A 27,551-nucleotide genomic window follows, 5' to 3' on the forward strand; every position below is an offset into this window, starting at 1 on the left:
ATTTGTTCTACAGGAGTTTGGATTGGATGAATATTTTTTGCCTCACACCAGTAACAAAATCGCTTCCATTTGAGGTGATAAGTCTTTATTGTGCTTTGGGCTCGGGATTTAGCCCGAATCTCCTGACAGTCCTGTGCAATGTTGAGATCTTTGAACTCTAAGAAATCAGGAGCCATGCGTGCAAGTGCAGGGACTGTGGGTCTGGATGAAGTACTTGCCCTCTGTCCCTCGATAACATTGCTGGAGTCGGAAGGAGGTGAATGGGAGAAGTTCCTGGAACCAGTATTGCCTTGGCCAGCGGGGTGCAATCAGTATTAAGCAGCAACCCTCTAGTTTCATCTTGCGGAGTACTTTCGGAATCAATGGTATTGGGGGAAAAGCATACGCACAAATCCCTGACCATCGCATGGACAGGGCATTCCCCCTTGATCCCTGTTGAGGGAACCTGCTGGCATAGTATTGGCATTTCTTGTTCTCCCTCGTTGCGAATAGGTCCAGTGCAGGTTTGCCCCAAGTCTGGAACACTGTGTTTGCCTGCTCCTGCTCCCACTCGTGACAGTCCATCTGAGACCTTCTCTGGGTGTCCGCCAGGGTATTGTGGAGACCCCTGACATGTTCGGCTCTCAGTGTTATTTTGTGGAATGTGATCCATTCCCACAATTCCTGAGCCTCCTGCGAGAGCGTAGCTAATTTTGTTCCTCCTTGTTTGTTGACATAATACATGCTCGTAGTGTTGTCCGTACAAAACAGCATCGAGGAACCCGCAATCCTTGGAAGAAACGCCTGGAGAGACAAAAATATGGCATGGAGCTCCAGTCTGTTGATATGCTGTTGTCTTTGTATATGAAACCATCTTCCTTGAATCTGCAAATCCTGCAGATGACCTCCCCATCCTTCGATGGAGGCATCGGTCGTTAAAACAAAGTCTGGAATGGACTGTAAGAAAGTGAGGCCTCGGGTTAAATTCTCTGTCTGTGACCACCAAAGCAGAGAGTTTTTCATGCACTGTGTGACCTTGATAGTATCGTCGAATGAACCCCTGGCCTGTTGCCATTGAAGGTGCAGTTCTTCCTGAAGCTGTCTCATCTTGAGCCTTGCTAAGGGGTATGAGATGTATCGCTGAAGAGCACATTCCGAGGAGAGTAGCAAACATTTGGATTGAAACTGACCACCTTCTTGAAATTGATGTTGCCAGTTTTTGAAGACGTAGCTTGGGGTCTTGTGACAAGAATGCTTTGCACTGGACCATGTCTAACCGTGCTCCGAAAAAAGGCATGACTTGGAGAGGACCTAACTGTGCTTTGCTCTTGTTGAGGGTCAATCTCAGAGAAGTGAATAGATGTATACATTCTTCTGTGGCAACCTTGGTTTTCTGCTCTGAAAGGCCCTTGAGCAGCCAATCGTCTAAATAAGGGAATACTTGTATTCCTTGAGATCTCAGCACTGCTGCTACTGGTGCAAGCACTTCATGAAGATTCTTGGAGCTGGTTATAGCCCAAACTGGAGCACCTTGAACAGATAGTGGGCGCCAGCCACTGTAAAGCGAAGATATTTGTGATGTTTGGGGTGTATAGGTATGTGGAAGTATGCGTCTGCCATATCCAGAGAAGCCATAAAATCCCGTTTGTTAACAACCTAAAATCTCAGCAAGTGTGACCATCCGGAAACTTCGTTTTTTGAGGAATTTGTTGAGCTTGCGGAGGTCTAGAATCGGTCGCCATTCTCCTGACTTCTTTTTGATCAAGAAGAAACGAGAATAGAAACCTGCTCCTTTCTGAGATGATGGAACTTTCTCTATGGCATTCTTGAGAAGCATCGTTAAGGCTTCCTTGAATGATAAGTGAAGACGAGGGGGAGGGGGACCCCTGGGCAGAGTAGTAGGCGGATGTTTGATGAATTGTAGGGTGTGGCCGTTGGTCACTGAGTCCAGAACCCATTGATCTGAAGTTATTTTCTGCCACTTGTGAATAAAAGCTGAAATCTTCGCGCCCACGTATAGGGAGGGTAAAATGGATAGTGCCCTGTGAAGATCACTGCTTCCTGTTACTGTCTCTGCCTTGATTTTGTGACCTCTTTCGACCTCATTGACGAGAGAAACTAGCCGTGGACGATTGACGGTATGAGGAATGGTGGTAAGGCTGTCTGTATTGAGATTGATACTGCCTGTTCTGCTGGGTTTGGTATCCTCCTCTTGATGAAAAACCAAGCCCTCTTGCTCCTCTGAAATTTCCGCGTCTGTACTGGAGGGTGCCCAATGATCGTGTGGTATCCGTGTCAGTCTTCATAGCTAAGAGGGCCTCATCAATGTGCTTTCCAAACAAAGACTCTCCGTCATAGGCCATGTCTAGAATCTTTGTTTGCACCTCAGGCCTGAAAGTGGTGACTTTAAGCCATCTCTGGCGTCTGAGTACTGCAGCTTCTGCCAGCTGATGGAAGTTAGTGTTTACGATGTCCACAGCGCCATTTATAGTTTCCAATGCGGCACGTTCTCCTTCCAGCAGAAACTTTCTTGCCTCCTGCCTACGGTCTTTTGGAATGAGGTAAATGAGACCCGCCATGTCTGACCACATCTGACGGTCATAACTGCCGATAAATGGCTAGCGATTTTGCAGCTCTGATAGAGGCCGCTGCCATGGTAGAGAATGTTTTGCCTATAAGGTCCAGACAACGTCCTTCCTTATCAGGTGGTGTGGTGATAGGTGTTGCCGGTTTCTTAGATCGCTGTTGGGCGGCTTGTGAAATCACTGAGTCTGGTCGTGGGTGACCAATGAGGCAGGATGGGCTGTTCGCAGGGGCACAATATTTATTTTCTATGCGTGGAAGCACTGGCGTTTTCTATGCGTGGATGCAGGCGTCTTCATGATCTTAACCCCTTCATTCCAAATATAGTCTATAATAGGGACAGCTCTCGTGATTTTCCTGAACCCTTCCTTGAAATCATGAAGGAAACATTCTGTCTATTCGACTGTTACTGACAGCTGAAATCTAGCCGTTGCATTAAATTGTGAAAGCCCCCGATGCCCTCAGGGGGAGAATCAGAAGGCAGAGGAAGAGGCGGAGAAGGCATAGGGATTACGTAGTCATCCCAAGGATCCGGAACAGTATTTTTGTCAGGCAATTCACCCTCTTCAACCTCATCTTCGGAGGAGGTAGTGTCATCTTGCACCCCTTCTGGTTGACCTGAGGGGGGTCGGTGCAACCAGAGCTACAGGTTGCGTCAATGGAACAGGAACCACTGCTGTTATGGGTGGGTTCTCTGGGACTGCCTGTTGTGGGGGAAACCTCTGTCGGTAATCCGCCAGCATGGCCTGTAAGTCTTGAATGAGTGTTGGACGGAGGTGACTTGTTTCCCTCGAGTGCACTTCCTTGTAATGGAATCTATGATGTGGGACAATAATGTCCTCTTGATAATATTGGTCTTGGTAGTCCTCATCTTCATTGTCATCTTGACACTTGATGTTTAATTCAGACGGATGGTGAGCAGTACCAAAGGGTCCATCATCTTCGTCATCATAGTCATCTTCTTCAACATACGTGTCCAGGAGGTGAGAAGGCATAAGCGGTGAGATGTTGCTGTAATCCAGCTGTCTTTGAAAAGTTTTAAGCTGGTAAAGGCCTGACGATCTAGGCGTGGACTGCGCAGGTAAAGGTAAAACAGCAGGAACTGTTGTTTGAATCTTTGTCGACGGGCTCTCCATAGAAGGACCCTCCGTCGACGGACTCTTCGTCGATGGGATCTTCGTTGATGGGGTCGTCGACGGGATCTTCGTTGATGGGGTCGTTGACGGGATCGTCGTTGACGGGCTCATTGTCAACGGGTTCGTTGTCGGCGGGCTCATCAACGAAGGAATCTTCAAAGTTGCCGTCGGGGTGGTCGCCGTCCTCGACGAGGCAGACGGCGACGGCTTTGTCGACGGTGGAGCCTTTGTCGACGGAACTGTCGATGAGTTCGACGTCATTATGCTCGTCGACGTTGATTTCAACCTTTTCGTTTGAAGAGATAGAGATTTTTGTAGACAGGATAGGCGATTGAATGGCCGTAGTTGAGATAGTAGCCATAGATGAAGAAGCAGAAGAAGTCACAGAGATAGTAGACGAAGTGGTCACCGTGACAGATTTAATACAGCTCTTACTTACAGCTTTGGAAGTAGAGGCCTTTTTTGATTCCTTGCTCACTGTGGGTGACGGAGACATCGGTGACCCAGAGGAAAGTTTAGGTGACCTCTATGAAGGGTCCGAAACATCATGAGAAGATTTGTGGTGTTTTCTTCCCTCACTTGAAGAGCTGTCATGGGATATGGCTCTTTTGCTGGAAGTAGAAGCTCTGTCATCATTTTTGGCCGAAGAAGATTTGAGCCACAAGAGGCGTCTTGCCTACCTATCCCTAAGGGTCTTAATAGGGAAGGTACGGCATATTTTGCAATTTTTTGCCTCATTCTTGGGATAAGCAATAAATGCAGTCCTTGTGTTGGTCATCCATATGGACCCTCTTCTTATCACAGGTACTGCAGGGTTTGAAAAGTGCTTTCCTGTCTGATGTGCTGAGGGAAAGTAGAAGAAACTGAGTGGCACCCAGGGAGACTCCCTTCCACACGACGTGCGGTGAAAATATGGGGAGAACTGCCTCTGCTGGGAAGGTTCTAGAGGGTGCTAGCAGGTGATTGGCTGGAACCAATCTTTGGTTCTTTTTACTATAATGATGTAGATAGGCTACTAAGAGTTAGACCTTAGCCTTTTTTCTTTTAGCCTACTACTATTATTTACTTTTGGCACTACTTTTGTATTTACCGTGGACTCCCGCCTCGGCGTCGGGGAATGATTCAGGCATGTGAATCTATGAAAGATACCCCAATACTGGATAACCTTCTGATCTGCCATTCATAATCACAGCCACAAATGGAGTGCTTCAGAGAGGTTTGGCAGACCCATAATCAGATGGAATTTGAGGATGAGGACTGGGCGGAGATACTGGAGTCCCTAGAGGGGGACCCAAGAGGCCTGGATGAAATACAGTCTTTTCAAGATCCTGCAGGGCTGGCACTGGATGCCGGCATGGCTATGCACTGCGGCTCTTCTGCCCCACTCATCCTGTTGGAGGTGCGACCATGCATCCTGTGACATGTTTCACCTTCTTGCAGAATCCATGTGGTCCATCCTTTCTGGATCGCAGTAGGGTCCATGTTGGGGGAGACCTTGGATATACACACCCCAATGTCGACGGCTGCTCCTCCTGCACAACCTGGCGGACCTCCCCCAGCTAACACACCATGTTCGCCGCCTCCTCGCAATCACTCTCACAATGGGCAAAATCTGCATACTGCGTAATTGGTGCTCGCTGCAGTTCCCAACTCACGGGGAATGGCTTGCAGCCATGTTTAGGACTGCCTCCTACAAGAAAGTGATCTATAACCTGATGGATAGGGCTGATAAGTTCCTCCTTATTCGGTCCCTCTTCCTATGGGAAAACTGACCCTCTGTGGCCGCCCTCCCTGCCTTTGTTTGCCCAGACCCTTCCCCTCGTTCTCCCACTCCCTCCCCTCTCCCACAGATGTTTTGCTTGCTTACCTGTTACACTGGGTCTGCTCTCCACCCTCCTTGTTGTCGGTTTCATATGCACAACACTTTTGCTGCATGTATTCAGCTTCATTTTCATTGACATTTGTGAACTCAATAATAAAATTCCAACACAAAAAGGACAAAAGTAAAGAACACCCAGAGGGCAGTCGGCACAAGACTAATACAGAACAGGAAGCATGGGATAGCCTCCAAGAACTATCATACCAGAAAAATCAAAGGTTGCATGGTGTATCAGGGAGTGCTAGAACACTCTTCACAAACACCAAGTCATAGCAGAGTGCTAGGGTGAAGCTACCATCCAAACTCCCCCAACCTTCTGTAAACAAGATAAAACACAAAAGGAAGCAGCCAAAGCAGAACATGCACAGTAAGAAGAAGGTTCAACAAAGTCCCAAGTACATGAGAAGCACTGGGGACAGCCCACAAAAAACCTTTACATCAAAAAGGGAGCAAAGATAGTCATATTTTGGACTGAGGCTGGGACCCAAAACCCTCCACCTCACAAACACCAAGCTGTCCAGCAATGGACAGAGGGAAGGAAAGAACAACCCAGGAATATCATAAGGTAGAACCCCATGTCAAACCCCTAATCCTAAGGACCCCAACCAGTCAGAGCGGGAACTCAGATACACATCCCAAAAGCATCTAGCTCAAGAGAGTGAAAAAAAGAAAGCCAAATTCAGCAAGCACCAAGAGAAATAGGGTGCAGTGGGTGGCACCCAACTGACATATTGTTAGAGGGACACCCACTCCTCACACACAATAAGCATAGCCCTGCCCAAAGCTTCGCAGAGAGCACAAAGAGAAGTCGCCCAAATCTAGACTATGTGTGGGTAGGAAACAGCATCCAACAATCAAGGAGAGCAACACTAACTCCAACTAGGACCAGTGCCACACCGCACCAACTAGCCCAACAAAGGCAAGAACACAGCTGAGTTAATGAAATGGGCATGCATCACACAAACCCATAGTCGAGCAGGGAACATATGAGGGAACCAATGGCCAGCTTGCTCCTGAGCTCTAAAGAGGGGAGGATATTGACCAGTAGCGGTGGCCCAAATGCCACACACAGTGTGCGTATGCACCAACCCCAAGCCAGAGAGCCAGAAAAGTATAGGCCAAACATCCAACTCAATAGCGCACAACCCCAAAAAGCCTTGCAGGAGCACACGACAACCGAACAAAAGGCCATCACACCGGGAGAGGGAGACAGGTCACAAATCCAACAAGCTGCAAGACCAATACAGACCACAGGGAGAAGCCCAAGCTTGTGGAGCATGTCCACGTCCTTCAGTGAAGGATGCTGCAACACGACATGCATGACCAGCCAAATCCTGGCCACAGGACAAGCAGGGGAACAGGAAGTCTGCAAAAGCATAAATTCACAAATATGTCTACTAGAGGAGAGAAAAAAAGCAGGAGAATTCTGAGTAGAGTTGGAACGTAATATTAACTTCCTGAGTGGGAGGCATTTAAAATATTTTCTTTTAGGTAAGTAGTGAGGTACCTGTCTCCAGGATGTGGATACATATTATGATGTAAGGGTTGGGACGATGACGTTATGAAGAGGTAAGATTATGACATCACTGCCATTTGTGTGGTAATTGTGGATATCAAATATAGTATATCCTCAGAGAAGGTGTTTTGGTCAAGAAAGTAGATATTGCCCTGCACATTAAAATGCAGGAAGTCCGTTGCTACAAACTGGAGTGATAAGAAGGGGTATGGTATGACATGGTTAATTCTCTACCATTTTTTAGCCTCTCAACTAAGGCCCACTTCACTTATATAACAGGACACATGCTCAACTGAGGGGTAAGGTGGGGACATTTTTGTAAATGGTGTGAACTAACACACAAATAACAGTCACAGCATACCAACACTCATTTCATACTAATCATGAAACAATAACTGACCAAAACTTAAGCTCCAATTGACAATGAATAACTGTGGCAAACATACAGCAGACACACAACTTCGTCAATGCACGTCTGTTGTTCTCACCCAGGGACATCTTAAGGAATAGGGGGGGGGGGGAATGTATTTTTGGGGACCCTGTTTGGGACAGCTTTGAGTTTATGATCTATTTTCAGCTCTTTCATGCACACTTTGGCCGAGTCACTCACAGTGCACAGGCACCTCTGCGCGTCTGTTGTTCTCATCCAGGGACATCTTAAGGAATTGGGGGCGAAATGTATTTTTTGGGACCCTGTTTTGGACAGCTTTGAGTTTATGATCTATTTTCAGCTCTTTCATGCACACTTTGGCCGAGTCACTCACAGTGCACAGGCACCTTTGTCCATATTCTAAATGTGTTTACATCTAAAATTTAGGGATATATCTCACCTGGTAGCTGATCTGGGCTGCTGCTGTAAGGTTTTCTTCAGCCTCGGCAAACTGCTTCTTCTGCAGGTGTGTCCTAGCCAGTGCCAGGAAGTACTTACAACTTGGGCCCCCATCCTGTGAGAGCAGCTCATGAGCCAACGCCTGCTGAACAAGCTGAAACAGCAATGACCATATGACTATAGTGCAAACACAACAGGAAGGTACAATACAACGGAATAACTGCATGCACGTGAGTGACACATCATAGGGTGGGTGACTATAGAGACCATAGAGGGGCACACAGAACAAGTTACTTAAATTCGGACAGCATTATCTGGTAGAGACTATCTAGCTGCAGAGTCCAGATCCAGCATGATGCCTGGGAAATTGAAAGGTAAGGAATCTGTAGCTAGAAGTCTCTATCAGATAGATATATATTCTTGATGAGCTGAAATAAACGTAGCTCGTCTTTCTCCTTCTGATCTCTTTCTCTGTCAGGAAATGGAGCTTCCCTTCAGCCTGTCCTCCCTGCTGCTCTCCTGAACCCCTTTACAATCTCCTTTTGCCACTGTGCCTTAAACCTCATTCCGGAAACTTTTGCTGAGCAATACCCTAGCGCGCGCCCTCCAGTGGCTCCATTCGGCTCCACGTGACGTAGTCGGCAGCATCGGTTATAAAGTCGCGGTCACCTATATAGGCGCCACCCAGGTGCGCAGATGTGTCAGGTGCCCCACAAGACTTACCTTTGCTTGTGAAGCAATTCCGCAGAGACGACAGGAGAGCCCGCCCCTGTACCCACCTGACCCTTGTGGAATGTAGGACCCAGCAGGGATGAGATGGACGCAGGGAAGGGAGCCAGGATGTAGAGGGATTATAAGGGTGTGGAGCTCGCGGGTGTCTCGGGCCAGCTGGGAAACCAGAAAAAGAACCAGATTAGAAAGGAACCACCCTACCCGCTTTCAGCGCAACCCAAACAAGCACACACAGAAGTAAACTCTTTCCGGGAACTCACAAGTGTTTTTGTAGTTTTTGGTTTCCAGAAATCAATCAGCTTCTAACAAGGATAACCAATTGGAGGCGCTCCAACGCGAGACAACCAAACTAAATCAAAAGAAAGGCGCTCCTGCGCATGTAACATAATTCAGGTCTTAGTCTCTAGTTCTGTGGCATCCCTAGTAAGCAAAACAACTATGCACAAGGCTCCGGTTCAGCAGAGCTATTCCTCCAAGCAGCGCTCCTGGGCAATGGAGAAACCAATGTCGATATTGACAAAAAGAAACCCCAAAAGAAAGGCACCCTTGTGCTATTGTCCTTTAGCCATGAATAGCGCTCCTGCGCTACTAGGGTACTGGAGGTAGAAAACGTGTAGCCATATATCGTGCTCTGGCGCGGTGAACCACACGGAAAACAAAGACAAGCGCTCCTGTGCGGTAAAAAAACAAACCATAAACAAGTGTTCCAGCGCGGCGTAGACCCGCTGTGGAACAGCGCTCCTGCGCGGTGTAGATCAGCTGTGGAACAGCGCTCCAGCGCGGTGTAACCGGCAAGCGAATACGGCACTCTTACTCTCAATGCCGTGTCTCAGGATACTCAGGGAAGAATTTGAAGTCCTGAGCCGGCGGGAAATGCAATGGTTATGTGTTTTCCCTCGGAAGTGCTTCAGGAACCCCGGGTCAGCAGCCCGGGACTAGACCGGGACGAACATCCTCCCGGAAGTGAGTATTATGGCGATTCTGTGTGTGTTTGCAGGGGTGGCAGGGAGCGGCCAGCGCCGCGAACCATGACAGATGTCAGTACTTTTTTGTTTTTTCCATGCCAGGAGCCCAGAGCCATGATGTAACATACACAGTTGTGTGGAAAACTAGGGCCCTGAAATGGGAAGTAACCCTAGCCCTAATAAAATTGGTCCGCAAAGCGGGGAGGCATGTGTGGGGCTGTAAGGAATCTGCAGCTAGAGTCTCTACCAGATCATGCGTTACCGAAGGTAAGTAACTTGTTCATCTGATAGAGACTTCTAGCTGCAGATTTCTTACATTTGAATTAGTTACCCAAGCTGTACCATCCGGCAGTGGGTTGCGGACCAATACTTTATACTAGAAAGTCCTGCAGGACAGAACGGGCAAAATGGCCATCCCTGCGGGCCTGACTGTCCAGGCAGTAGTGCTTGGCAAACGTGTGCAAAGATGCCCATGTTACTCCCTGACCGAGCCAAGGCCATAAGTGCAGCCTTTCTCCTGGTGGAATGGGCCCTTAATCCCTCAGTGGGCTGGCCCTTGACCAGGACATAGATCTTAATACAGAGAACGACCCAGCGAGAGATGGTCCTTTTCTGCACTGCTGGCCTCTTCTTAGCTCCCACGTACCCCACAAAGAGTGGTCGTCCACCCGCAACTCTTCTGTGCGGTCAAGGTAGAATGACAACGTTCTTTTTGGGTCCAGATGTTGGAGACGCTCCTCTTCCTTAGGGGGATGCAGGGAGCAAAGAAGGTGGGCAGTGTGATGGATTGACCCAGATGGAATTGGGTCCCAACCTTTGGCAAAAATGAAGCACAGGTGCGAAGCACCACTTTATCCGGAAAAGACAACATGTAGGGAGGTGGGCAAGATAACACCTGCAACTCACTTACCCCCCGGGCAGATGTAATCCCCACTAAAAAGGCTGTCTTGATGGTAAGCAGCCTGAGGGGACAGTTGTATAAAGGCTTGAAGGGAGCACATATAAAATAAGTGAGGACCAAATTAAGGTCCCACTGCAGCATAGCAAAGGACGTGGGCGAAAACAAGTGAACCAACCCCTCCAGAAACCTATTTACAATCGAAGACCTAAAGAGAGAAGGTTGGTCTGGCAGCAGCAAAAAAAGCAGACAGAGTAAAAAAGATAACCCTTGAGAGTTCTTAAAGCAGAACCCTGTTGGGCAAGGGTTAGAATGAATACAAGAACAGTGGAAAGAGAAGCAGAAAGAGGGTCAATAGACATTTCTGTACAGTATAATATAAATTTCTGCCAAAGGCAGGCGTATACCATCCTAGTGGAGGGCCACCAAAATAACATTACGTACTTCTGGAGGAAGGTCAAAAGCCATCAACTGCCACCGCTCAATCTCCACGAATGGAGGCGCAAAGTTGACAGGTTTGCGTGGAGAACCCTACCCTGCTGCTGCGACAGAAGATCCTCCCAAAGGGGCAGCCTGATCGGAGGATCGATGCTCATTTTCAGAATCTGTGGATACCAGACTCTCCTCACCCAATCCAGAGCCACAATGATGACTTGGACCGGATCGCTCCTGATCGTCTTCAGAACCCTGGGCAGGAGTGGTATGGATGGAAAGACGTACAGTAGGCCTGAGCTCCACTCGCGACGGCAGCCATCGCCGAGCGATAGCTGCCTTGGAAACTCCAACACGCAGTATTGCTGAAACTGCACTTTCTCTTCGGAGGCGAACAAATCTAACCATGGTTCTCCCCACTGCTGAAAGAATACTTACGCCACCTCTGACTGGAGACGCCATTCGTGATCCGCTATGCATCAACGGCCGAGTTTGTCTGCCCTGGCGTTCAAAGAACATACCAGGTGTTGAGCCACCAGGGTAATGCCCTGCTGTTCCAGTAATGCCAAGAGACACAGGGCCTCTTGACAAAGGGTCCACCACCTCACCCACCCTTCTTGCTGCAGTACAACATGGTGGTGGTGTTGTCCGTGAACACCTGCACTGACTTCCCCTTGACAGAGGGAAGGAATGCCTTCAATGCCAGCAAAATCACTAGAGGCTCCAGCACACTGATATGGAGCCCCGACTCTGACGGAGACCAGTATCCCTGATCTCCACCTCTCCCATATGGCGCCCAATCCCAGAAGTGACATGTCACGACTGTGATCTCTGGTTGGGGAAGGGAGAGGGATCTGTTGTTGACCCAATCAAGGTTTGTCAACCACTACAGTATACCTCAGGCAGTTCCTTCCAAGATCTGGACCACATCCGTGAGATTTCCTGGATGCTGTGCCCACTGGAACTTCCGGTCCCACTTTAGAGCCTGCATGAGCCACCTGGAATGCTTTACAGGCAGGATGCAGGAGGCAATGAGGCCCAACAGGCTCAGAGTCAGTCTCCCGAAAACCAGGATAGAGTATGAAATATTGGAATCATAACCTGAATATCTGGACTCACTGCTCGGGAGGATAAGCCTGAAACTGCACTGTGTCCAGAACAGCTCTGATGAAAGGGAGCTTCTTAAAAGGAGTCACGTGTGACTTTGGCACATTTATGGAGAACCTCAGCAAATGCTGGAGGTGTGCCATAGTCTAAAGGTAGGAGACGAGAGCCTGGGGTAAGGACTCCTTCTGTAGCCAGGGGGTAGGGGAAGACTGACACTCCTAACCTGCGCAGATGAGCTGTGACCATGGTGAACATCAGAGCGGCGCTGGAAAGGCTGAAGCGGAGCACAGTGAACTGAAAGTGCTCATGGCCTACTTTGGCCCAGCAGGATGGGGATGTGAAAATACGCATCCTGCAGGTTCAAAGCTGCCATTCAGTCTTCTTGGTCTAGGGCTCAGTGAGATAAAGTGAGCATCTTGAATGTCTCCTTTTTGAGGAAGAGATTGACGGTCCGAAGATATAAAATGGGTCACAACCCTTTGTTCTTCTTCGGAATCAGAAAGTAACAGGAATAATAGTCACTGTCTATTTCTGAAACCAGGACCCTCTCTTTAGCTCCCTTGGCCAAGAGAGATGTAACTTCCTCTTGAAGCAACCTTAAATGATCCTCCGTCAGCCATTTCTGGTTTGGCAGGATGATAGGAGGAAAATAAAGGAAAGGCAGAGAATAGCCCTCCTGAATGATCTGCAAGTCCCACTTGTCCGATGTTATGGACCTTCAGTGGGGGAGATGATGATGGATTCTCCTGCCAATTGCAGTGGTGTGGTCGTGCAGAGTCAGACTAGTAGTGCTTGGAGGCTGTGGCTGCTAAGAGCAGGGTGACCGATGACTTCGGGCTTCCATTACTAGTTTGGAAGAAACCATGTTCATGTTCCTGCCCGGCTTGGGAAGGCCTGCGTAGGACGGTGGCTAGGATAAGGCTGACGCGGCTGGAAACCCTTTCGGTTGCCAGGAAACGGGCAAAAGCTAGACTGGCCACCAAGTGTAGAAGAGAGGCCCAAGGATCTGCCCGTAGTTCGAGAGTCCTTGAACCTCATTAGGGCCAGATCTGCTTTTTCCCCAAAAAAGGTGAGTTCCATCAAAAGACATGTCCATCAAATGTGCCTGGATATCTTGCGGGATGCCAGTTGTCATAAGCCAATCATGGCGCCTCAAGTCTACTGTTGTGGAAATCAACCTGCCCAGCGAATCCGTCATATCAAGGGCACACCTTTTGGTGAATATAGCTGCACCTCTCCTGTCCTTAACTGCTTGAGAGAGCACAGCCCAGGCCTCCTCCGGGACATGTGGCAGCACTTGCGCAACCGCCTCCCAGAGGGAGTGGGATAAACGCTCCAATAAGCATGCAGTATTCACCGACTGCAATGCCAGGCTCTGGGAAGACCACATCTTACCAAGTGAATCCTGCCTCTTGGATTCCCTATCCGGAGGGGTGGAAGGGAACATGCCCTGGGATGTAGAGGCCTGCGCCACCTAACTTTCAGTGGTGGGGTGTTGGCTGAGTAACTTTTGGTCGCCTGGAGCTGGGCGATGGTGGAGTGAAATTGTCCTATTCACAGGAGTGTGGTTCATTAAAGGGCAAAAGGGTTCAGAGGTGAAAGCCCCAGGCTAAAGCACTTAGGTCAGGACATTAGTCCTGACCTGCATGGAAGGCAGCTCTAGTCCAAGGACCTCAGCTGCCCTTTTAACCACCATGGCATAAGATGCTACCTGCTCCGTAGCCACAGTTGGCAGGGAGAGCATGCCAGTATCTGGAAAAGTGTCCAGTCTACTGGCTTCCCCAAGTTTCCCATACTAGTCCAACTGACCTGCAGAGTCATTCTGGTGTTCCAAATTGTCCATAGATACCTCCCATTCCTCTATTGAGCCGTACACATCTTCAAAGTGTTCAGGCGGCAACATAGAACCCCTGGGTTCAATCGGCATAGGAATCGCCATCGAGCAACGTCGTTCCGACGTTGTGTCGTCAGGGATAAGGATGAGACTGGCAAGCCCGGTGGGCACAGGTGGTCCCGAAGGCACCCACTTTGGGACTGATGCCGGAGGAGGCCACGATTGCATGGTCAGCATTGACCAGTCCTGGATAGGATCCCCAAGCCCCCACTGGTGCTGTGACCAATCCAATGGGGCCCCTTGCGACCCTGCGGAACCTGAGGGTTGACCAGAGGGGTCGGCCCAGTCAAATACGAGGTGCATGGCCTCATAAAATTCTTTAGTTTGAACCTGGGTTGCTCTGGCTCCCAGTAACGTTGGGAGGCGCAAATTCGACCATGACTCTGGCTCCTCAGATCCGTGCCTTGAGCATTGATGCTCCTTACCTCTTTCATAGACGGACGACAGCCGAAGAAAAGATGAAGTCCACTTGGACTTCTTCTTCTTGTGCCTCTTCCCCGAGGGTCCCAAAGACCTTGAGTGACATGAAGAGGACTTTGGGCTCTGGGAGACTTCATACAACCTCCTCTTCCTGGATCGGGATGTAGTCTAGCTGGACAGAATAGACTGCAAGGCCACAAGGTGCTTCATAGCTCGCTCCCGCAAGGTCTTAGGAGCCATAGCCCGACAGTCCGAGCATGACTTTGAATCATGGTCGTCCTCGAGACACCAGAGAGAGACGAGGTGGAGGTCGGTAACCGACATCATGCAGTGACAGGCACTGCATGGCTTGAACCCTGTCTTCCTCTAAGACATCCTCGGAAACAAAGCTGGAAAAAATTCTGAAGTTGACAAAAAGTTGGGAAAAAGCCGTTCAAAAAGCGACAGAGGTTATCTCTTCCCAGATCAGCGCTTAACTGGTGCGGAAAGAAAAGAACTGATGTCCACGCACCTGGGTGGCACATATATAGGTGATTATGATCTCACAACCGATGCTACCGATGCCGATGATGTCTCATGGTGCCGAATGGAGCCACCAGATGGCGCAAGCAAGGGGTATTGCTCAGCAAATGTTTTTGGATCCAGCCTGATGCCTGGGAAATTCAAAGGTAAGGAATCTGCAGCTAGAAGCCTCCATCATATACTGGCGATAATTGCTTTGTGGAACAAACTATGGTGGTGAGAAAGGTGCAGGTGTGGCCTATCTAAGTTACTACGTTGGGCCACTTGAATTGCGCGCTGTCTTGCAGTGAGGGCAGGTAGGTATCAAGAGGCCGATGATTTTGGGGGGTTATGCTGTGTTCTCCTCCCCTCTGGTCGAGACGCACTTAACCTATGTACCTTATGAAGCGGGGCACCGTGTTTGCCAGTCTTGGCTCCTTTAAATATGCCTTCTTCTCTGAGGAGGGGGCGTGGCTATCAGGTGAAGACGGGAAGACTACTGGATTAAAGAGTGCCAGCGAGGAAAAGGAGGGTGTCTTCAATGTTGAGCAGACAGGAGTTTGGACTCTTTTTCACGAGGAAGTGAGGACCGCCTACAAGGAGGAGAGGCAGAACAGTTGCAAGCCAGGTAGTGCATCTGATCCCGCTTTCACTATTGCTGCAGACATCTTGGCGGAACATGCCAGTGTAAAGACCCCTATCTTGTATGAGAATAGACCTGCACTCCTAGTTAAAAACTAAAATTTATGATTATGGATCGAAAAGGTATATTCTATGTCCTGCGTGCTACTGCGTTGAGGGGTGTAGCCCTAACCCCTACATCAAACTTAAAGATGCGAGGACCCGGAAACATCCAAGCCTATGTAGTGCACAGCTGTGCACTACATAGGTTCGGATGTTTCCGGGTCCTCGCATGTATAAGTGTGAAGACCCCTACCATCAACAAAGATAGATGCCACTGGTTGGACGTACATGCCAGCCACATTTCCAGCGCAAAATCGCTTGCAAGCCTTAGGAGGGGGTGCAAAAACAGAAAGGAAGTAGCAGTAGTTGAGACTTCACAGGAGCTGGGTTCTGCACGTCCCGGCTGCTTGCTTAACCTGCAGTAGAGAACCCAGCCATCTGGAAACAGCATGTCACACCCTCAAAGTTAGTCGAGCACAAACCATGGATTTTATGGGCTAAGGTCACATACTCCAAATTCCTTCCCCCCAAAAAGACACCTGGTGTATGGTGTAGAGGTTACTGACCAAACACCACATTTACTTACCTGCCCTTTATGTTTCTTTTTACTGAGGGGAAACCGTCGGACCAGACCAAAGAAGATAACCGGCCTAAGGTCGTTCCAAACCAAGGAGAGATTGGGATTTTCAGTTATTTCCCCTCATGTCTTTATGATACAAAATAAATCCAAGTATTACAGCAGACTGAAGTCTCTGGGCCTTCTTCCACACTAGGGAAGTCCCCTACCTCACAGTAGGGCTTTTGCAGGTGTTTGGGGTTGGCCTTAAAAGGGCAGTCTTTGTCACATCACAGATTACAATTGTCAATATGATTCAGGGCCGATTCAAGAATGTGATTGACATTTTTGAGGCCTTTCATTTGTGAGAGTCTGAATAATTTAGGGAACGAAGTGGAGTGGAGTATAAGTGGAGTATATCATTTTTTTTCTGATGCAGCTGGAGGTATGGGTTTCAGATTGGGTTAGGTAGGGAGGTGGTTTGTGGTGCAGTGGGAAGCAGGTTGGAATAAGGAAGGAGGCAGCATCACATTTCTGGAATTTTTCCCCTTTATGGTGTCTTTAGTTTTAACCTGGATTTAACCTGGATCTCTTGACTGGGGGTGAATGTTGTGATTTGTTCTACATTCTGTCCATCATTGTGGGTCTTTTGCTTTCTTGCCCTAAGGGTGCTGGGTATGCCCAGACGATGGTCCTGGTTTCACTGTGCGACTGGTTTCAAGCTAGCTTGGCTAATGAGGGGTGAAAACCCAAAACCAGTGCTAAGATGCTTGTTTTCGGTCCAGGGAGGACCTGGCCTGGCAGTTCGGGCTGGACTGTTCCCATGGGGGACAGGATCATTCTGATTTGCATATGGCTGGGTCTAAAGTGGGGTGGCAAGGTGAGCAAAAGAACAATGACACGCGCATGACTGACTGCAGCGCGATTGAGTGAAACGTACTTCTGAACCTTTTTAAAAACTAATCCTGTTGTGATTGATTGTGAATTGCACGGATGACAGTAACTCTGGAGAGTTAACTTGTTTTTAATTTAACGCTTCCTGTGGGGTTGATTTTAAACATTTCACTGAATCAATCTGCTCCATTGTCACACTTTATTTTCACTCACCTTCATGTCTTGTGAATTTTATCGCTGCACTCTGTCGCCCCTGCAACCCCGGTCCACCGCAAGCGCTAGGCTTGTTTGTTGTGGAGGGTGCAGGGCGGTACCTTCTTCCGGGGTTTCCTCCCGGTGCTGGCACTGATTGGGTGAGTGTTGTGGAGGCGGAGCTGAATGCTAGCCCGTCCTCTACATAAACCTGATGCCCCCTAATACGCGCAGCAGATGCGCGCAGCGTCCGCGCCGTCCACGCGCCGAAGACACGCCAAAGACTAGCCCGTCTGTGCCCGTCCGGGCCAGGACGGGGCACGGGGCAGAGGGCTATGTTCCGCCTACTCATAAAAGGCTGGTAAGATCCCCTAGTCAACTTAAAGCACTACACCCGACCACCAATGCTAGGTGTAATACACTTGATCTTCACCAGACAGAAGTTACTTCCTGCCCAAGCTGCAACCTTACCCTCACCATTTGCCAACCTCACCCTGATTCTAGGAAGAGGCATAGGAAACGCAAACAGCTCCGAAGTGTCAAGGCGCAAGAATTCCTGTTCTACAGTACTAATTGCCGCTCGTTACCGAAAAACATAAATTGGACAACTTTAATCTATTATTGGAAGACAAACCCAGCGCCCTCTTCCTGACTGAAACGTGGCTACACGAGAGTGCTGGCCCGGACGTTGCTACCGCCCTCCCCGCCAACTATGCAATCACTAGGAAAGATAGAACTAACCAACTTGGAGGTGGAATTGCAATCATCTTCAACAGAGAGCTGAAGTGTAGTTTAGACCCAGTCGACATCCCAGATTGTGAAGCCGCCTTTCTTAAAATATCTCTGAACCCCAATTTTACGATGTCTGGCCTGTTGATATACCGCCCCCCCGGAAACTCTTCCCAATGGGCGTCAAATCTAGCCAATCACATCACTCCTTTTTACATAGCTTCAAAAAACTTCTCACTAATCGGAGACCTCAACTTGCATCTTGACGACCCATCCACCCCCACTTGCTCAAACTTGCTTGATGATCTGACGGCTCTAAATCTGACCTTACTAAATTCTGGACCCACGCACAAAGCGGGCCATTTGCTTGACCCTATCATTACCAATATCAATGATTTAAAATGGCATGATACCACCCCCATCTGCTGGTCAGACCACCACTTAATAAAATTTAGCCTTAAACTACCTTCTGTCACCGCTGCGCAGCCAGCTTTCCCAGCTACTTCCAGGAAAAACTGGAAACTACTTGACATGGCAAAACCTAATACAGCACTCCGTGAAAACCCCCCTAGAAAAGGTCATAACATGGAAAGTTTAGCAGAAGCTGCCCAACAATGGCTTAGTGACGCCGCTGACTACTGCCTACCAACCCCTCACACCAAGGGAAATAGCCCCGTCACCCAGCCCCTTGGTTTAACGACTCTCTGAAAGTTGAGAAATCGAAATGCAAGGCACTTGAGCGTCAGTGGCAAAAGGACTAAGCTCCTGACAAAAAAGAGATTTACCATAACGCCAGGAATTTATACCCTACTGCTTGCACGAAAGCGCGAGCCTTGTTTGTTTCAAATACCATCATGGAAGCAACAAATAAACCTAAAACTCTGTTTAACAAGGTCAAGGAACTTGCAGGTGCACAAACCACAGCCACTGCTCCCCCACTTAATACACAACAATGCCAAGATTTGGCCTGTTTCTTTACGGACAAAATCGACAAGATAATCAGGGACATATATAGCAACAATAATGATCCCTCCCCACAGGCTGACAAGGACCACGCCCCCTCTATTGAGAATACCTTGGAACTTTGGCCTCCCATCACGGTCAACATACTAACATACTGAAGACCATCTTTAAGACCATTAAATCCGGCTCCCCCCGGGACCCAATTCCCATTAAAGTACTCAAACAAATGGACGATCTCTCCATGGAAGTTATCGTCGACACGCTAAACTCTTCTTTAGAACTTTCCACAGTCCCGGCCCTCTGGAAACACGCCATGATAACTCCACTGCTAAAAAAGCCCACAGTAAATCCGGACATTTTAGCAAATTATAGACCTATATCCGTGCTCCCTGTCTTTTCTAACTTTTTAGAGAGACACGTCCACTCGGTCCTATCCAATTTTTCTGAAAACAATTCTCTCCTTCATCCTTCTCAATCAGGTTTCCGTGCTGGCTTCTCGACAGAAACAACTCTTCTGGGAGTCACCGAAAACATCCGGAAACTCCTTGACAATGGTCAAACGGTCGCGCTCGTGCTTCTAGACTTGAGCGCGGCCTTTCACACCATATCCCATGAAACATTCATTATGGCGGTAAATAGTAATGGTATCCATGGGAGGGCACTCGAATGGATCAGGTCCTTCCTGACTCAACGGACGTTTCAAATCACATCCTCTTCGGCATGTTCCTAAACTTTTAAAGCCCCACACGGAGTACCTCAGGGATCTATTTTAAGTCCCTTGTTTTTTAACCTATATCTCAGACCCCTGACTGACCTAGCAGACAGATCTGGACTCACTCTCATGACCTACGCCAATGACTCTCAGAACATTTTCTCCCTATCTGAATCCAATCCCTCAGCCCTGTCTCTCCTCAAATTAGGGCTTCAAAACATTTTCAACTGGATGACAAGAAATCAACTAAAGCTAAATGGAGAAAAAACGGAGATCCTTCTTCTAGGGAAACAACGCCAACTTTGGAACCCCTCCCACTGGCCTAACCAGATGGGAAATTTCCCCACCCCAGTTACCCAAGTACGTAATCTGGGAGTCATCATGGATAGCTCCATCTCCATGAAACAACAGGCCAGCAAAGTTGTCGGCCTATGCCTTACTATCATCAAATGGCTGAGGAAAATCCTTTGGATGCTGCCCGCCTCCACTCAAAAAACCGTTGTCAATGCCCTCATAACATCGCGGCTTGACTACGGAAACATTCTGTACCTTTCCTCCAACAAAGCTGTAGTTCGGCGGTTGCAGCTTGTCCAAAACTCAGCTGTTAGACTACTGTGCAGAATCCCTAAAACCTCCGGAGTCTCGAGCTACCGTCGTGAGCTTCATTGGCTCAGGGTAGAAAACAGAATTAGATTCAAAGCCCTGAACTATATGTTCAGAATCAAAGCAGGTATTACACCCAAATATCTTTTAGCTCTGGCCCATCCCTACACTCCCAAGCACAACCTTCGGTCACAATCAGCTGCCAACTTCTGCGTACCAAGGTTCAAACTTGCAAGAATGGGAGGCAGATCCTTTGCCCACTTAGGACCATCCCTTTGGAACGCGCTCCCTCTTTACATTCGCAAAGAGGAAAACCATGCCAGGTTCAGAAAGAACATCAAGACTTGGCTGTTCGAACAATAATAACTTGAGCAACCTGAAATCCCCTGCTACCTTTATGCTGTGTCTCGGCGCCGGGAAACCCTTTTTGGTAGCTGTCGCGCCTTACAAGTTTAAAAAATAAAATAAATAATAAATGGATTTAACCTAGATCTCTTGACTAAGGGTGAATGTTTTGATTTGTTCTGCATTCCGTCCATCATTGTGGGTCTTTTGCTTGGTTTTTGTGGGGGCAGGTAGTTCCAGGATAGCTAAGTGTTGTTGAATGTTGACAACATGGCATTGGTTCACATTGTGACGCAAGATAAAAGGACCCCCTCTAGGCGAAATATTTTGAGGTCAGGGAGAAGAGGGGAATACAACAATACAAACTGAGAACGCTCCCTCGTGACCTATATTTCTTTTAACTCACTGAAAATGAATTCAACATGGGCTGAAGTAGAACTAAATAACGAAAATCCAAAAACAATCATATTTGTAAATCTTCACATTATTTATGAATTTTTCTTTGTTTTATCAAAAATGTTTTTGTACTTTCTTTTACATATAAAATCAATATTATAAACATCTACACACAGTGTTACATATTAATGACATGACATTTTCATGTGTAAACATCTTTACATCATAAACCCCCGGGTAAAGAGACAAGAAAGGAACATTCATACACACTACCTTCCATGCATTCCTCCTCAAATACACTCACACCACATTCATAAATGCATCTATCTGGAGGGTGGGAGACAGAAAATTGTTTTAATCTCCAAGACCAATTAAGCAACTTCATATAGCAGGATCTGAACAGCTTCGGTTCACATTGTTAACAGACACTTTGCAAGGAATTTGAGGGTTTTTCAGTTCCTAAGAGGTTTTGCTCTGAGTCAACGTGTTTAGGACACATTATGTTCTGAGAGTAGATAATGAAATTGAGGATGCTTCATCTAGTTCATGGTAGGGGAGGTTCTGTGGCTTGGCACCACTGACTGGGTGTAGTTGCCAGTTTATAACTTCCCAGACAGCCACAAAATAGAGGGATCGGATGTAGCTGGATTGGCCATCCCTGGCAGGATTGGAGAGGGTAGGGAGCGGCGGAGCCAGGCACAGCCCCACTTGCAACTGAATAAGCTGTGTGCTGCCTTCACACAAAGGACTTGTCACCCTAACATTGATCATTGAGCCAGGACAGGGGAGACAGAAACTTCACACACTTCAAAGGGAATTTTCTAGAACCTTCTACTTCAAAGATGGCACCAGGTACAAAAATAGGACCCTCAGACCCACTCTTCAGTTCACTTTTTGGACCCGCGGAAGGACTCTCAGAGGACTGCCCGCTGCTGTGGCCTGCTGTGTACTTCAAAAGACTGACTGCTGTACCTGGAAGGGCTGTCCTGCTGCCTACAGCCTGCCTTGAACCCTCAAAGGCCTGTCCTGCTGTTTAAGACCTGGTCCCCTTCTTGAACCCAGGACTACCAGAGTGACTCCAACGGCTAGTTAGCTTGTCTCCTGATCAGAGCCTCCGGAATAGAAAAGGCTCCAACTATCTTGAACCTGCACCTAGACCCAGCCTGAATGATTCCTAACTTCTCATGTGGTACCGCTCCAGTCCTCGACCCTTGGTGGTGGTGTTAAAGGTGCCCAGATAGCCAAAATCTTAAACTTGGGACCTATAAAAATGTTATCTAAAAACTGCTCTGAGAACCGAGAGGACACTGGGACCAACGTGCTTGTCTATTCAACACCAAAGGTGGATCGCCGACTGGCCTGACTTCTCGGCAGTACTTGCTATGTTGCTTGAGCAGGCTTGACACCCTATTTAACCAACAACTCAATTTCTTACACGCATCAGCTTTGTTTGAGTCTCTCGCTCCATTTATAACCTCCAGTTCTAAATCCCATTGGCCTATGCTATATCAGGATTTCAGGAAGAAATCAGTGAAAAATTTAAACAGCTTACAGCTCACTGAGATTTCTCAAAGTGTCCACCCTAATAGTAAAGGCTTTGCATTAGTGAACCATATTGTTTAACTTCTTATGCATGTAGATGCATATGTTGGATTAGCAGCAGACAATCATCTCTCCCTCAACTACTTGTGCACTGTAAATTGGCAGCAAATCAGAGGTTTGGGTCTACTTGTCCAGTGGACACAATAAATATGTAAATTTGTTGTCATTGATACAGAACTAGTGGTTGCTCATCTGAATGGGTGTTACGGTGTTGCCCCACTACTATGAGCTACCGCTCAATCTGAAAGTTAAGCAATTTTAATTTGATTTTTAGGACACATTAAAACTCACATTTGTAGGGGATTAGTACTGTAGTACAGCAGGCATCATCACTGTAATTACTTGCAGTGTAACATGCCTTTTCGTGGGGAAGGAGTAAAGAACTTTCCTTAGAAAATAAATGAACAAGTTACTTACCTTCGGTAACGCTTTTTCTGGTGGATACAGTATCTGCCTGTGGATTACTCACCTTGTGAATATCCCCTGCACCAGCAACATTCGGAAACTTTTGTAGCTCTCCACGCCGACGAGGGCGTAGACGACGTCACAAAGGCACGACTCCGCTCGCGACCTCGCTGACGTCACTGGACCCATAAGAGAGCCTCGTCGGCATGATGACGTCAGTTCCGCCCTTTTTTCCGTGCCCCCGGGGCACACGGACGGACCAACATAAATAGGTACAGTATACTCAGTACACAGTATTCAAACCAACACACAGTGTAAAATCAATGCAAAAAGCATGAACAATTAAACATCACATTGGAAGAAACAACCATAACATAACAAGATTGCAGGTATAGAAGAGTGGACAAACGGGGAGGCGGGTGGGTCAGTGAGGAATCCACAGGGAGATACTGTATCCACCTGAAAAAGCGTTACCGAAGGTAAGTAATTGTTCTTCTGATGGATACATCCGCCAGTGGATTCCTCACCTTGTGAATAGAATCCCACAGCAGTCCCCACTCCCGTAGGAGGATGTCCACTCCCCTATACCAAGAAATCCTGAAGGTCAGAACACGCAAAGTGACCGTCTCTCCACACTTCGGAATCTAAGCAGTAATGCTTCGCGAAAGTGTGGAGGGAGGCCCAAGTTGCCCCTCTACAAATGTCCTTTACTGGTACACCCCTAGACAAAGCAGAGGTAGAAGACTTTGCTCTAGTAGAGTGAGCTCTTATACCCTCTGGAGGTTCCTTACCAGCCAGGGCGTAGCAGATCTTGATGCACAAGATAATCCATTTGGAAAGTGTGCGCTTGTGCACCGCTCTTCTTTTCCTGCAGCCAGCAAGTCCAACAAAGAGCTGGTCGTCCACACAATAGTGTTTGGTCCTATCTAGATAAAAGCTCACCGCCCTCTTAGGGCCCAGGGGGTGAAGCCGCTCCTCCTCCTTGGAAGGGTGAGGCGGAGGATAGAAGGTAGGAAGGGTAATGGACTGCCCCAGATGGAAAGGAGTTACTACCTTAAGCAGAAAAGCAGCCCTGGTTCTGAGAATCATACTTTCATCATGAATGTTCAAGAATGGGGGTTTCGAACTCAGAGCTTGAAGCTCACTTACCCTCCTTGCCGAGGTAATCGCAACCAGAATAATAGTATTGAAAGACAGTTGTGTCAAGGGACACTTGTGTAAGGGTTCAAAGGGAGAACCCATCAAGTAGGTTAAGACAAGATTTAAGTCCCATTGAGGCACAATAAAAGGAGTGGGCGGATAGTTGTTGGTAAGACCCTTAATGAAACGTAATACAATAGGTAACTTAAATAAAGAGGGTTGGTCCGGCAGACAATGGAATGCCGACAAGGCCGATAAATAACCTTTTACAGTAGCCACAGCAAAAGCCTGCTGGGCTAGAGAAAGAGCTAACTGAAGTATGTTGGATAAACGGGCCCTTAAGGGGTCAAGACTTCTCTTCACACCATGAAACAAATATGGACCACCTGTAAGTATAAATTGACTTGGTGGAATGCGGCCTAGCCGATAAAATAACATCCACCACGTCAGGCGGGAGAGAAAAAGAATTCACGTTTCCCCGTTCAATCTCCAGGAATTAAGGTGTAAGCTCTTGAGGTGGGGGTGTAGAACCTGCCCCTGCGACTGCGAGAGGAGGTCTGCCCTGAGAGGGAGAAGGAACGGCGGACACGAGGAGAGGTGGAGAAGATCTGTGTACAACACCCTTCTTGGCCAATCCGGGGTGATCAATATGACTTGGGCCCGGTCTTGGCGAATCTTCCTTAGAACCCGAGGAATCAAGGGTATGGGAGGAAACGCGTAAAGGAGTTGCGAGCTCCAACTCAACTGAAACGCGTTCCCCAAAGCTCCCTGCATCGGATACTGGAGACTGCAGAATGACAGGCAGTGAGCATTCTCGTGAGTCGCAAACAGGTCCACCCGAGGAATTCCCCACATCCGGAAGACGTGACGAACCACCTCCGGGTGAAGCATCCACTCGTGGTCGGCAGAGAACTGTCGACTGAGACTGTCTGCACGTACGTTCAGAACTCCTGCCAGATGATTTGCGGTCAGACAAATCTGATGGTCCTGAGCCCAGGACCTGAGACGCAGAGCCTCACTGCAGAGACAATGCAACCCCACTCCTCCCTGTTTGTTGACATACCACATCGCGGTAGTGTTGTCCATTAGGACTTGAACTGACTGACCGTGCAGGGGAGGGAGGAAGGCTTTGAGCGCTAAACGTATTGCCCGCAACTCTATAAGGTTGATGTGAAGCAACCTTTCCTCTGGAGACCAAAGACCCTTGATCTCCAGGTCCCCCAAATGAGCACCCCACCCTAGAGTGGATGCATCCGATATCACCATGGCCACCGATGGAGGTAAGTGGAAGGACTTTCCCTGAGACAGATTGCCTTCCACTCTCCACCAAGATAGAGCCACTGCACCTTCCCTGGAGATCCTCACAGACTCCCTGAGATCTCCTTTGTGCTGATACCACTGCCTTTGGAGGCACCACTGGAGTGCCCTCATGTGCCAGCATGCATGGTTGACCAACAGAATGCAGGAAGCAAACAAACCGCGCAGGCAAAGGACCTTCAGGACTGGAACGACCGCTCCATTGTAAAATAAGGGAATCATTTATTGAATGTCGAGAATCCTTTGAGGAGGAGGGAATGCTCGACACACAGTAGTGTCCAGTACCGCCCCTATGAACAGGTTGCGCTGAAAGGGCACTAGGTGAGACTTGGGCACATTTATCGAAAAACCCAACTTGTACAACAGCAGAGTTGTCACCTGCAGATGATGAAGTACCTTCTCTGGCTACCCCTCTTTGATCAGCCAGTGGTCAGGATAGGGGAAAACTCGAATCCCCGATCTTCTGAGATGGGCTGCCACCACTGCCATCACCTTGGTGAAGACTTGAGGTGCAGTAGTAAGTCCAAACGGGAGGTCCGCAAACTGATAATGTTGCAACCCCGCCGTGAAACGGATATACTTCCTGTGCGACTTCAGGATTGGGATATGAAAATACGCTTCCTGCAAGTCGATCAACACCATCCAGTCCTCTTGCTGCAGCGCTTGAAGAACCTGCGCTAGGGTGAGCATCTTGAACTTTTCTTGCTTCAGAAAAAGATTCAAGATCCTGAGATCCAGGATTGGACGTAACCTGCCATCCTTTTTGGGTTTCAGGAAATACCGGGAGTAGCATCCCTGACCCCTTTCCTTCTCTGGAACCACTTCTATTGCGCCTTCTCTCACAAAGTCAGGACCTCATGGGCGACCCCTGTTCCTGCTCCTATAAGATTTATATAGGGTGTTCTGCTGCTGATGAAGCTGCTTGTAGGACCGAAAGGACGACCTTCCGAAGCCACAGTACCTTCTATAAGAAGAACCCCTAGACTGTGTCTGCAGACCCAGAGACTTAGCTGTAGCCTTGCTATCCTTAAACCTCTCCAAAGCTGCATCCGTCTTCTTTCCAAAAATACCTGAACCGTCAAATGGAAGGTCCAAAAGAGCTGCCTGGACATCTTGCGAAAACTCCGAAGATTTAAGCCATGTACTCCTCCTGGATGCAACCGAAGACCCCATTATCCTGGCTACAGAGTCCGCTGTATCAAGTCCACTTTGAATGACTTGCTTTGCAGCTGCCTGAGTGTCAGACAAGACCTCATCAAAGTTCTTTCTGTCCTCCTCTGACAACTTCGGGGCCAGTTGACTTACACAATCCATTAACACATGTACATATCTGCCCAAAAGGCAAGTGGCATTGGTGGATGTGAGAGCCATAGAAGCTGATGAAAATATCTTTTTAGCAGCCTGATCCATTCTCTTAGACTCTCTATCACCAGGAGTCTGCAGAAAAGCTCCAGCCGATTTCTTTGAGCATGCAGCCTGAATAACCAAACTCTCAGGTGCAGGATGAGAAGATAAAAACTCCGGATCACCTGGAGCAGTCCTATAATGTCTGGCAACTGACCTTGAAACTGCAGGAGCAGAAAAGGGTTTTTGCCAAACATCCAAAATTGGCTCTGGAATAGCTTCATTAAAAGGAAGCAAGGGCTCAATGACTGTAGAAGGAGAATGAAGCACCTCCGTCAGAATATTGGACTTAAATTCTGTAGTAGGGAGTTGCAAGTTCAAAAGATCAGCAGCCTTACAAATCACAACATGGTAAGGAATGACATCCTTGGAAGGAACATCAGAAGGAGGTGAAAGTTTCCATTCTAGAGATAAATCCAAACCACTTGCCTCCCTTAGATCTTCATAAAGGTCCTCAGACTCATGAAGCTCTCCTTCCTCCATCTCATTTTCTCTATAATGCTGCTACTCCAGCAACCTCTGTGCCTCACATCTGGACCTCACTTTCGGGGCCAATGGAGTCATACACGGATCCGACGGATTCGGAACCGGCGTCAACCTCAGATCCAGCGTCAAACTCAGATCCAGCGGCGCCTTCAAAATCAAACGAGGCTGCGCTGACGGCGCCGGAGATGGAGGAATCAACGTTGGCGCCAGGGTCGATGTTCTCGGCGCCGGAAAATGCCATGAAGGAGCGGC

At 48.2% G+C, this 27,551-nt stretch overlaps 1 protein-coding gene across 1 annotated transcript in view; it reads right to left on the reverse strand.

Moving 5' to 3' along the window:
• CFAP70 (cilia and flagella associated protein 70) overlaps positions 1-27,551 on the reverse strand; it is a 1,103,282-nt gene that overhangs the window by 171,168 nt on the left and 904,563 nt on the right. Inside the window, exon 22 of the mRNA XM_086941320.1 lies at positions 7,924-8,076. Coding sequence (XP_086797446.1) covers positions 7,924-8,076 — 153 coding nt within the window. The remainder of the gene's footprint in view (positions 1-7,923; positions 8,077-27,551) is intronic.

The sequence above is a fragment of the Lissotriton vulgaris genome, chromosome 10 (genome assembly GCF_964263255.1).
Source record: "Lissotriton vulgaris chromosome 10, aLisVul1.2, whole genome shotgun sequence".
NCBI classification, from domain to species: Eukaryota; Metazoa; Chordata; class Amphibia; order Caudata; family Salamandridae; genus Lissotriton; species Lissotriton vulgaris.